This window comes from Colius striatus, chromosome 4 (assembly GCF_028858725.1).
Source record: "Colius striatus isolate bColStr4 chromosome 4, bColStr4.1.hap1, whole genome shotgun sequence".
In the NCBI taxonomy this organism is placed as follows: domain Eukaryota; kingdom Metazoa; phylum Chordata; class Aves; order Coliiformes; family Coliidae; genus Colius; species Colius striatus.
Genome location: NC_084762.1, coordinates 71,341,059 through 71,353,924, shown reverse-complemented (window position 1 = coordinate 71,353,924; position 12,866 = coordinate 71,341,059). Strand labels below are relative to the sequence as shown.

Here is a 12,866-nt window from a genome sequence, read left to right as displayed (position 1 = left end):
GAACAAAAATATACACAAGCTGAATCCACATCAAAGACATATGTGCTCTTAGTATAAAACCAGAAATTAATATTTGCCTTTCTTTTCTGCTGAATTTCTAGCCTCCTCCAGTTTGCTGAAATGCCTTACAGAATATACGAGCATGCCCATCATCCTTCACAAGCCCTAATGCAGGGCTTTTTTGCATTACTATTGTTGTTATGGATGTATGAACTGCCTGTGTTTGCATTCTAAGTGAAGAGCACAGACAAAATCAAATGCTCACATTCAGATACACTTTAACAGCAAGAAAGCAGATTATATTGAAGATATTTAACTGCAGCTTCCCAGGATTGTTTAATTTTCTGTGGTGCTCAAAGACATCTGTTGTGTTTTTTGGCTGATTTGTTGCATTGCCCAGGTCTAATGGCATATTTTGCAAGTGAACATGTCTGCAATACATTCTCCGAGGTACGTTTGTCATTTTGAGATCTGGGGCAGGGGGAGTGGGGAGGTTCCAAACACCTTTTAATCTTTATAACTTCCACACATATTCTTGTTTTGATATGCTTGAAAATTTCCCAGCAGAGGAATATAGCTCCACCGGAGTACGTTGTACTTAGTTTAAGCATTGTAAAGAAAGCGAAACCTTTTCTGCACTATACGGCTGCTCTCAGTAGTTAACACCAGAGCGGCAGCGACGTACAAAGCTGTCAAGCCTCCTGAGAAAACATCCCTCGTTGGGAGCCCTCGTTGCGTATTCAGGCTGTTTCTTTCTAGCAATGGCTCAAAATTCAAGCTCAAAACGACAGAGTGTGTCTGAGCCTTCCTTCAGGCATGTGAGCCAAGTAGCCGCGTGAGTCAAGCTGCGCTGCTGCGGCGATGCCGCAAGCTCCATGCAGCAGCTGCTGTGGAGCGGGGTGGCCGCGGTTGTCGACGCTCGGCTCAAACCCCCGGCTGCTGTTTGAGAGAGGTTTGCCTCATTTGTGGAGAAAAGAAAGCCGCGGCACTTGCAGTACAAAGCCTTCACATACGGGAGGGAGACTGGCCGACATACCACAGGAGCTCAAGGGTAACAACCATCCAGCCTTAGCCACACGCTCCCTTGCCGGAAAACACTCGGCTTTTCAGCATGGTCCCTCCAAACCCTACGCGTGAGGGCGAGCGGCGGCTTCTCACACGCGAGCACGGCGGCCGCCGGCGTGCAGCTACCTGGGGTGAGGGCACGGGCGAGACGGGCGGGCCGCGGCATCCCGCGGAGGTAACACCCCGCTGGCGCGGTGCTTCGGGGCGGGGCGCTGCCGCCGAGCCTGCAGGGCCCGGCCGCCGCCGAAGCCGAGCCTCCGCCCCCTCCGCTGCGAGCGGCGCCTGAGCTGCCACATCGGCACGGCTGTTCCGAGAAGGCGGCTTCCCGGAGCGGAGCGGGAGCCGAGCGTGACGGGAGATGGAGCCCCGTTGCCGCTGTTGCTGCCGCTGTCGCCGCTGCCGCCCCCCGGGACTCGCGCTCCGCCAGGGACGCCGCAGCCACAGCCGGGACGGAGAGCGCAGCGCTGCCGTCTAACGCCGTTAGCCCCGGCGGCGCGGCCGAGGCGGGGAGGCAGCGCGGAGGCCGCCGCGGCCCCTCCGCTCGCCGGGCCCGCACTTCAGCGGCGGCGGCGGTGAAGCGCGGCTCCCTCCTCCCCGCCCTCCCCGCTGCCGCTTCCCCGCCCCCGCCCGGCCCTCGGCTGGGCTCCGCCGCCGGCAGTCGGGCCATGGCGGGGCGATGAGGGAGCGGCCGCCCCTGCCCGCAGGCTGCGTGGGGAGGCGGGGAGCGACGGGGCTGGGAGGCTCGGCGGTGCTAGTGCCGGGCGGCGGGGCGGGGGGATGTGGGGCGCGGGGGCCGCGGCGCTGCAGCTCCTCGCCCGGGCCGTGAAGCAGGCGGTGGCGCAGGGGACCCGGCAGGACCTGGGCCGCTGGCTGTCCCGAGCAGCCGGGACGGCGGCAGGAGGCGGCGGTGGGGACGCCGTCGGCTTCGTCCCTGCGGAGGCGGCAGGAGCCGGCGGGCTGCTCCTGGGGCCGTACGCGGAGCAGGGCGGGCTGGCGCCGGCGGAGCTGCTGCTGTGCCAGCTGCCCGAGGCGGGCGGCGGCGGGCCCGGGCTGGCCGAGGCGCGGGGCTGGCGCTGCTCTTGTTGCCTCCTGGGCACCTGCTGGTGCAAGAGCTGCCTCAGCGTGTGTGTCCTGGCGGCCCTCTGCTTTGCCTCACTGGCCTTGGTGCGCCAGTACCTACGGGACCTGATGCTCTGGGCCGAGAGCCTGGACAGTCTGGCCAGCGTGCTGCTCTTCACCGTGGGCTTCATCGTTGTGTCCTTCCCTTGCGGCTGGGGGTACATCCTGCTCAACGTGGCCGCTGGCTACCTCTACGGCTTTGTGCTCGGCATAGTGCTGATGATGTTCGGCGTCCTTGTTGGCACCTTTGTTGCTCATGTAGCCTGCAAGCGGCTATTGGCCCACTGGGCACGGGCCAGGATCCAGGGCAGCGAGACGCTCAGCGCCGTCGTCCGTGTCGTGGAGGGTGGCAGTGGCCTCAAAGTGGTGGCTCTGGCACGGCTGACGCCCATCCCCTTTGGGCTACAGAACGCCGTCTTCGCGGTGAGTGCTAGCCGGGGCCGAGCGCCACGGTCCAGTGGCTATGGCTGTGGAAGAGGCTTTGGCTGGAGGGCTGGCTCACAGTGTAGCGGCCAGCGCCGCGGGTTGAGGTTGCCTCCTTTCCCAGGAAGGAGCCTTGGTTTCTTTCTCTTTTGACAACAGTAAAAGTAACTTCTCTGTCTGTGCCTGATAATGGCTCACCTGTGCTGGTAGTGGAGCAGCAGATGGGTTCTCAAGGTGCCTCATTCGGTAGCATTGTGTTGCTCTGCTTTTTGAGGCTGTGTTGTGGTGTTAGAAAGAAGCACCAAGGAGCTGTGTAGCAAAATTTGTGAAGAACTCAACGACTTTAAACTGCTTGTGTTTTTGAAGTGGGAGGAAAAGTTGTATTTTTAAGTAGTTGAGGGACATCTGGCAAACTGAATATAAATAACCGTATTGTAAAGAAAGAAGGGGACAGATTAAAATTCTTGCTCGCTTTGGTTGATGTTTGTAACACACATCTAGCAAATCCATCAAGAGTGTTAAGTCCATGCACACAAGTGAGGTTGTGCGTTTTGGGCAGAGCATTAAGATGTAGGCTGAAAGCTAAAAAGGGAATGGTGTGCCAGAGTAGTACTGAAAGTCAATTTAAACTTGAGTTTAGAAAAGGGTTGGTCTTACTTTTCTTTCCACTTTTAAATGGAGATTGGTACATTCATTAAGAAAAAGTGCTTAAAACTTAGGATTTTACTGTTCTATTTGATGACCTTAAAGAAGAAAGCGAAGAACAATATTGAGAGTACTGCTTTTCCATACCATCATGTTGATGATGAAAATTTCAGACCCTCAGCTCTTTGTGAGTGCTTCCCTTGAAGGATCTGATTTTGACTGTGCATTATGCCTCAGTTGTGCCTGTTAACTTGGTGAAGTCAAAGCCAACCAAGCTGTGAAATATTTTAAACTTATCAGTAACTGGTATTTTCTATAATGTAAGAGGCTGTATAAACAAGTGTTTATACGTATAAACAAGTGGTCTGCCACTTTCTTACAGTATGCTTTAGGTCCCCCCCATCATCAGTCTTGATCTTGGACCCTTCTGAACCACTTTGCTTGATTTTGACAGAATTGAAAGGAGTGGGTTTCTGGTTGAAATGAGTAGGTCACTGAGTACCAGATTTAAGAAAAACTTAATTCCACAGAATTCTTAGGGGTTAACACCCACACCCAATGTTTAAAATTGCTGTATATAAAGCTGTGTGTGCTGGGGCATTTGCTTCAGGAGCTGCAATCTCTGCCTGCAAAATCTGTGGAAACTTACAATTTCTTTTTAGGCAGATCCTTTAACCATTTCCTTTTTATGAATGACAAGAACCTGATCTGTTTTATTTATTTACTTATATTCCTGCATGACTGAGGAAGCTTAGACCTGTGCTGTCAAGAGCAGAGTTCCCCAAGAGCCCAAGATCCCTGGGTAGCAGATGGAGCTTCTGCTGTAGGATGACCCTCTCAGAGATAGCTATTGTGCTTTGTTTATTCACAGCTTTTGTGTGTCTCTTGAAGTAGTCAGAAGATGTTGCAGAGCAGTATTGGATCTGAAGAACTAATCATAGAATTACTGAGTTAAAATTATTTCCTTCCTGGCATAACTGTTCTGTTTGAAACACAGTTCAGGAGGGTATTCAAGCCAGTGCCATATTAAAATGATGCTGTAAATCAGTATTTTGTGTTCTCTAAGTACTGTAAGCTAAATAATTTTCTTTCCAAGTGGAAGGTTTCAGTGTTAAAATAACAGATAGGAAATTAGATTAAACCAGATTCATGAGTATGCCAAATAACTTGGATGTTGCCTGCTAAATTTTGTTTGCGTTGCATTTATTACTGTGGATTTATTGCTTTGCAGCATAGTCAAAGCACCAAGAACATTTAATACGAACTATTAGATTATTGAAAAATAAAAGCATTGCATACAACTTGGGAATTATAGGCAGTTTCTCACTGTGAGTTAAGTTTAAGTTAAGTATAGATCTACCTACAGCGACCAAGCTGTCATCTCTTTGAAATCTGATTTATTTGAAAACTGAGTACTCAATGTTTAAAATTCAAGGGAATTTGGAGTGTCCTAACCATCTATCCATTCTCTGTACTAGCAACTTGAGCAATTAATTTGAAAAGGATTGCTCTTAACAGCAGAAGAAAGAACAATGAATGTCAAAAAACCCCCTCCAACACATCTTTTATTTTCCAGCAGTCACATCTGTGTGTGTTTTCTAAGTGGTTAGTTACTGGAGATACTGAGAATAGTTAAATGAGAAGGAACAGAGGAAGTGACACATGAGGTCCAGGACAAGGCATAACCTTGATGTGAGAAGGGGTCATCTGCAGGGCTTGGATTAGTGGGTTTTCACAAGCACTTGTTCAGTGGTATGTGCCATCTGCTGAGGGTTTTGGGGAGGTTGAATTGCAAGAGAACGTACTGGAGGAATGAAGAACTTATGGAATCTCATTATCTGAAACAGCATAAGAAGAAAATTAACATGAATCTCGTAGTTTCTCACCAGCCAGACGTAAACATCTTGCTACTTAAGGTCATTCTGTTGCTCTTTGTGAAAGCACTGATAGTAGGAGCACTGGGATAATACATTTACTTGCCTTTCTGGAAGACCTAGACTTCTTAACTGAAAGCATGTTTGCATTTCTCTTTAAGTGGGTTTTACTTACTTGTCGCTCCCATGATGCCAGGGTGGCCTGGGGTGCACAAGGTGATCTGATAGTTCTTACTGAATTGTTTACCCTCTCCCTGTGGCAATTCTGAGTGTTTTGAAGGCAGGTCTGTGAGGAGGCCTGATATGCAGGTTATCACCTCCTTCCCTCTTCTGAGTCCCTGGAGCTAGATTTGCACAAACATTATTTGTAGTGCTAGATGTAGCTGAGGTCAGAATTCATATTTCTTCATTCTCCTTGGAGGGGAGTATTGTGTGGAAGAAATAATGTGTCCAAATGTGCTTCTCTGGTTTGAGAAATGCTCACAGTGAAATCCAAGTTCAAGAAATAGTACCTGCTTTGCAGGAACTTGCAGGTTACTTGCTTTACTTGTTGGAAAGTTGCTAGCTATTTTTTGGTTTGAGTTTTATTCTTTTACCTGTTCTGGGTTTTGTTTGTTTTGTTTTTAGTTTTTTTTTTTTCTTGATGAAAGTAAAAAGCATCAGAATTGTCTTTTGTGCTGAGTTGCTTAAGCCTGCCTGATCTGAAACATGGGATTTCCTAAGTTGGGGGAAGAGAAATCTGCAATCTGCAAGGGCATATGAGCCCCCAACAAAGTCCTGACACAAGTGTTTATTCTTTGACAAGACTGAACCAAAAGTGTCAGCTGCAAGAAATGCACAAAAGTTTTACCAGCAAAGCCTTCCAAGGCTTAGTGGGAGTATTTCTGGCTAACAATCTTTGTTTACCAGAGTGGTTAGGTAGTTCTTGATTTAGTTTTAGTACATCGGCATGACCTGGAACAATTGCATCCATGTTTGCTTTGGGATTGCACTGTTATTTTTCGGTAGCTTGAGCTACCAAAAGGACATGGAAAGCTGTAAGTTTTATTAAGAATGTCTCAGGTTTCTTAGGTAGGGATGCCATCTATCCCCTTCGTATGCCTTCTGGCAGAAGGGATACCACTGTAGGTCTAAACTCCGCAAACCAGGAGGTAAAAGGGCACTTGCATTTTATTTTTTTTTTACCTCCTCTCCTTGGCATTCATTTTAGTGGGAAGCACAAGTCTCAGTCCAGAGTGTCTATTGGCAGCCTCCTCTTTGTTTTGAAATGGTCTATCCCATGTCCCAGGGGGTCCAGTTTCTTTAGGACAGGTGCAGGTGTGGTTCCGTAACCAAAGTGTCCTAAATAGGTATAAAGAAATGAAAGAGGTGCCTGGGAGTGTTAAAACAATTTTTGGGAAGTTTCCTAGCAAAATCAGATTTAATGACAGTATCCTACTTAGCAAATGTTACCACTACATTAGTATTTCAGAGATTTCTAATAGCAGTTCCTTCATTCCCTTGGCAATTTGGGAAGTTGAGAATTCTTATTATGTGGCCCAGATTCCTATAACGTTTAAAATAAAAAGCAGTAAGTTTTTATTCAAAGCATTTCTCAAATATGAAGTTCTGACTTAATGTTGTAGTGCTTTTCCATTGCAGATCTAAATCAGTCTGATATAGAGAAGGAAATGTATTATTTGAGTTGCTCCTATATATCTCAGTCTGCGGGAAGTGGAATTTGCAGTGTGAAGTTTGGATTGGCTTATTGGATCATGTTGCATTGAATTATTCTTGATCTTTATGCTTCATTGCATTCTCCTCCTCCATTGCCTGCCCTTCCTCCTAAAAACTTTCCACTGATGGTGCTTAGAGCTCTGAGAAGCCAGCACTGTGACTTTCATAGTAACCAAAGTTTATTTTAAGAATAGCATGATGAAATAAGTAACTTTGCTTCTATTCTCTCGTATTCTACATTATACAAAACTGTCAAGGTCAATAATTTCCTAATGTAGGCTCTCAGCATTCAGGGCTGTTCTTAATTAGAACTTGTTTTATTACTGTGATCAACTGAATTGTCTGCAAAATTTCTTAGACTGCTTGTTTTAAAATTTCCCTTTTCATGCTCATTTTTAACCTATGGTTTCCTCCTTTTTCAATTTTTCTTACATAAATATCTTTTTTCCTCCTGGCTCTTGCATTTATTTTTTCCCAATGGCTGCTGATACTAATTTAGCTAGTACTGTGTACTTTGTTCCCATGTAAACTAACCACATACTGACTCAGAAAAGAAATTTCACAGGAAAGAGAGGAAAGTATCTTGAAGTATTGTTAGTTTTTGGGTGTGGTTATTTTTTTTCCAGAGAAAGTAACAAAAGCTATAGCCGTGTGTATTGTTTTGTTCACTAATTAAAGTATTATATAAAATATCTTTGGTAGAGAATCTTTATGATACCCATGTATGTCACTGATAGATAGATAGCACTGCTAGAGATCACATATGTATCTTAATGAGTATATAACTTCCCTTGCAGAGACAAATTGCATCTGCCATTCTGATTACCTAAATCATCTTCAATACAATGACATTTTGAAAAGTTACCTCTTTTATTAGTTGCCATACCTATAAAAAGCAAAGCCAATAGATCTTTGCTGTAGACCTTCACATTTGATAAAGTAATTTCTTCCCTGAGCAAATTCTCATAAATTGTAGGTCTCCGTTCACCATGCAGAAATAAACGTCTTCAGTGAACAGTGTAATTACATCCTTAGTTAATGGCTTTTGCACAGAGATGTTGTGTAGTGTAAGATGAAATGAAATAAAACCTAATAAATTTTAAAAGGCCAGATAAAAACTAGCCACATACTGTTTTATTGTATTATGTTAGATTCACATACAGTGGAAAGTTTCAGTGAAGGAATGTAAGAAGTTATTTCATTTTTTTGCATGAATGCTCATGGGAGCATCAGTCTGGTTATTATGGTCCTAGATTTGTGTTGGAGCTGTGCTCAGCTTCTTACTCTTTCTTTTATTCAGATTACAGATTTGTCACTACCCAACTACTTGATGGCTTCTTCCGTTGGGCTGCTGCCTACTCAGCTCCTGAACTCGTACTTGGGCACAACGTTGCGCACGATGGAGGATGTGATTGCAAAACAAAGTGTTAGTGGCTATTTTGTATTCAGTTTACAGGTAAGAGAAAGTGATTGTGATTGCTGTCTGTGGTAGTTTGAGCCTGGCTGGATGCCAGGTGCCCACCACACCGCTTTATCCCCCACCTCCTCAGCAAGCCAGGGAAGGGGAGAAAATAAGATGGGAGTCTCGTGGGTTGAGATAAAAGCAGTTTAATAAATAAGCAGCAAAGCCGCGCACGCGGGAAGCAAAGCAGAAGCAGATAAAGCTGTTACTCTCTACTTCCCATCAGCAGCGATGTCCGGCCACCTCCCGAGAAGCAGGGCTTCAGTACGCGTAGCGGTTGCTTTGGGAAGGCCAGAAATGAATCTCGCCTCCCCTTCCTGCTCCTCTCCCCCAGTTTATATTACTGAGCTGACGTCATATGGTTATGGAATATCTCCTTGGTCAGCCTGGGTCAGCTGTCCTGGCCATAGTCCCTCCCAAGATCATGCCCACTCACAGCTATTGGTGAAGGTGGGGGAAGGAATGCTGGAGGGACAGCCCTGATGTTGTGCAAGCGGTAGTCATAATATTGATATCAACAGTAAGCACAGCACTGCAGGAGCTGCTGTGGAAAATCACTACCATCCCAGACCCACTACACTGTCATAGATCTTGGTAGTGCTAATGTGAGTCTTTTTGACTGCTTGGGTAAGCAGTAACTCTTGGAAAATGTCATCTTAGTGTGTTTGAGTTTATTTCTTTATCCCCCTACTTTCTTGCTCACCTGTTGTAGCAGTAGGATTCAAGACAGGACTTTGTTTCTAGGGACAGTAGGCCAGTATCCTTCCTGTAGCTTTGTCTCTTCAAGTCATTGAATCTTCACTTTGGAAACTGCATGCCCATAATAGTGTGCATGAGGTGTAGAGAGATTCAGCATTGCTGGTTTCTCTTTCAGTTTGCCCAGCCTCCAGTGTGAAGGGGTGGCTGCAGGAAGTTTGGAGGGGATGCATATCTCAGATAATGAGATGCTCTCGGTTGACATAACAGCTCCCTAGCCACAGGGAGCCAACCTCTTACAGACCAAGGAAGTATAAGATATGTGGTATTAAAAAGGGAAAAGTTTCCAAAAGCGTTTAATTTATAGCTGTTACTAATATTTTCCGTAGATTGTGTGGCTTGTTGACTGCTAGATACCCAGAGAAATGGGTTTCCAGTGTAGTGTTTTCTTTTTGATTTTTGCCTGCTTTTCATGACACAAAGCAGAACTTGCTAGTTATTCTCTTTGTTCTCCTTCAGCCACAGTTTTGTCAAGTTTTCTTCTCTTGCCCTCTGTGGTGTGATTGACTTGTCAAGCCTCTCCTGTACAAAAGCCCACGTGCCACCAGCTATGAGTTAGTGTGCTTAGACCCAGCACCTATGTGGTGTTCACTGTTAGCATTGAACATTCCCCATGTTCCCTAGGTGTTTAGGATGAAGAGTGCTGTAGAAATACCATTTTGCTAATGCCTAAATCAGAATATACTAACTTTTCAGTGAGTAAACTTGGGAGAAATATTATAGCACCTTTACATGAGCTTAGCTGATGAAATAATCTGTCGTAAATCTTGGGGATAAGCCTTAATTCTGAGACCATGACTAGCACAAAGATTATGAGTATTTCAGAAACAGACTATGCTTTAAGTCTTTCTCTGACAGCATCAATACTTCAGGCTATGTTCGACCAGCAGTTACCATGGTTTGCAGATTTTTAGTTGCTACTGCAGTCATTTGTCTTCCTCAGTTTTTACAGTCATACATAAACGTGATATTTAACGATACTAAGATACAAAACTACATCTAGGACCATTTTAAACACACCCTCCTCCCTCACCCCCCAAAAAACATGTTCTTGAAAAGAATATATAATTTATAGACTTCATAGAACAGGCTTATGAGTATTAAACACATTCATAGATGTGGGATAAATAACCTTGATAGACCAAAGGAGAAATAAATGGTTACTTGCTCAGCTTTCATTTTAGTTGTGAAATGTTATTTAGAGTCATAGAGTCAGAATTGTTTCAACTGCAAGAGGCCTCTAAGATCATTGAGTCCAGCCTTTGTTTCAGCCCTATCAACCACTACACTGTTTCCCTAAGTGCAGCATCCAACTGTCTCTCCCCTTTTTTTCTTCCATTAATGTTCTGGAGTTTTTTGTATGATGTTGACCCTCTTTGTATACTTTATAGATTGTAGTATAACTGTCACTCAGGTGAGGGCTAGTAGAGAGGCTGACTGTTTAAATAGGAGTTGTCACCTTTTTAAGAGCAGTCTCCAAGTGAGGGGGAGCCTGTTAGTGGAGGAGTTACTTATGTTCTCCTGCTTGCTCTCAGGCTCTTTCCCTAGCTGGGCTTTGATTGGACTTTAGTTTAGTAAATAGCTCTAACAGTCCTTCACGTTTCATTGTTATCTGTGTGTATGTATTTTTTTAATATTTAAATATGTGGGTAAGCTTTTAAAAGAGGATTTTTCCTGTATATTCAGAACTTGGTGTCTGTAGTATCTTTTTTACTCTTACATTGCCAGTTTTTGAAATGGACAGCATGTATTCATGAGGAAAATTTTTTTTACCACATGGATAACAGTGCAGCAGGTTGCCCAGAGAGGTGGTGAAATCCTCATCCTCAAAAGTTTTGAGGATCTTACTGCACACAAGTTCTGAGCAAGCCAGTCTGATCTTTCAGCCAGCTGTGCTCTGAGCAGCAGATTGGGCTGGACACTGCTGAGGATGCCTTCCAACCACAATTATTCTATGACCATACTCATCAATCATCTTACTATGACTATCTAATTGATATGAAAACATAGCCCTACCAACTAATAATGAAGTTCAGATTTTGGACTCTGTTGTAAACAGTATAACCTTTTGGGTTTTTTTGAAAGGAACTTGTAGATTCTAGCCAGTTTCATAAAATAGTCTTTAAAAAAAAGCACAAGAATATACTTCTTTCAAAAGGACTGTTGCTATAAGACAGCTTGAGTTTGGTTTTTTTTTTAATTTGAAGATTTTACTTCTTTTTAAGGAGGATGTCAGCTGAAAATGTTAACTGATGTTTTACTGAAACTGAAGGCTGCCTCTGCGGAGTGCTGTGTATGCTGGTGTCATTGAATGAGTAATTTCTAAGCAAAATTGTACAGATTTATTCCTGGTAATTTTTGTGGTGAAAGTTAAAAATTTCTTAGTAATGCAATTTAGATTGCATTTAGAACCTAATTTTGGACAGTAGTTCCTCCTTAAAACAAACAAGCAAACAAAAAAACCCACACTTCTTTCCTCTCTCAGCCATCCTCCAAACACCAAGCTCTTTGATACAGGTGAAATTTCTCAGAAACACTGATTCTGTCATGGTTAGTTCTGACATTAGAGAAGCACAGTGACACTGCTGCTCTCTATCTTCCACACCAGAGGGGCAAGGACAAGGAGTTTTATTTCCTTTACACTGCATCATTCCTGTCTCTGCTGTTTTGCAAGTTGCAGATGCCTGGCACAGTCCAAACTATTATTTATTTGGTGCATGTGAAACAGCCCTCTTAATTTGCAGAAACATGTGACATAGCTTCGTGGTAACATTTTTGCCAAGAGAGAAAGTGAGGGGATTGTTTTCTAACAAATATGTGAATGTCAATGGAAAGAAAGAAAATACCTTTCAAATTCGTATTAATATCTAAGTTCTGTGTAATGCCTGTGTTCTGACACGCTGGTTATGTTCTTAGTATATGTAGGCTGAGAGCCACTGATTGGTTAAGTTCATCTCCCTTGTTGATGTCTTGCCTGTGAAGCATTGAGTCAACAGATGCCTCCATCAGTCTTAGTGTCAACAACTTCTTGCTTTGTTCAGAACAGTCGCTTTGTATTCATGCTTACAGTTTATGTAGCCTACAGTGCTTTTTTTGGTCTGTTTGCAGATTGTCATAAGCATAGGACTCATGTTTTATGTCGTTCACCGTGCTCAAGTGGAACTGAACGCAGCTATTGTAGCGTGTGAGATGGAAATGAAGACATCTCTTGTTAAGGACAGTCAGCCGAGCATCAGTGGTTCCAGCACGTACTGCAGCAAAAGGGCAGTAGCCTTCTCTGGAGGAGGTGTCAATATTGTGTGATTTCAAGTATTAATAAAGTAAGGTTTTATGAACCTAAGCTATTGCCTAGAAATATCTATGGACAATTCAACTAGTTTTCAGAAAAAATTACAGGTGGTTACAGGTTGTACTGTGGCACAAACCAACTGACCAGCTCTTCATTTGCTTATGGGATGACTTCTAGCAAGAAGAGGAAGATGGCAAAGTAACTTAAGATGTAAATGCAAATTTTGCTGCACCTTTGGTCATTTATTATGCCTGTCATGGCCTGTAGTCTGCACTTTAGTTTTTTTCCTTTGCTCCTATAAACTGGGAAATGCTTCTATAGACTGAGAAAAGTAGCACAGAGGTAAATATTTTTCTGCTTAGCATTATTTATAAGGCTGAATAATTATATTACTGATAAAGACGAATGAGGAAGTATGCAATTCAATGTATGTTATTCTTGAATGTGCTTTTGCTTTGGAGTTGCTTCCAGAACTTGGAGTATATTATTTAGCTGAGGGTGGGACCATTTGGCTTTT

The 12,866-nt window shown here is 44.1% G+C and overlaps 1 protein-coding gene and 1 pseudogene across 1 annotated transcript; both read left to right on the top strand.

Annotated features, from left to right (window-relative positions):
* Window positions 1-1,111: 1,111 nt before the first annotated feature.
* LOC133625373 (spidroin-2-like) lies at window positions 1,112-1,745 on the top strand (annotated as a pseudogene).
* Window positions 1,643-12,400, top strand: TMEM64 (transmembrane protein 64). Its single transcript, XM_010210774.2, has 3 exons — window positions 1,643-2,607; window positions 8,143-8,298; window positions 12,169-12,400. The coding sequence occupies exons 1-3, from the start codon at window positions 1,843-1,845 to the stop codon at window positions 12,361-12,363; spliced, it is 1,116 nt and encodes a 371-aa protein (XP_010209076.2). The 5' UTR covers window positions 1,643-1,842; the 3' UTR covers window positions 12,364-12,400.
* Window positions 12,401-12,866: the final 466 nt, after the last annotated feature.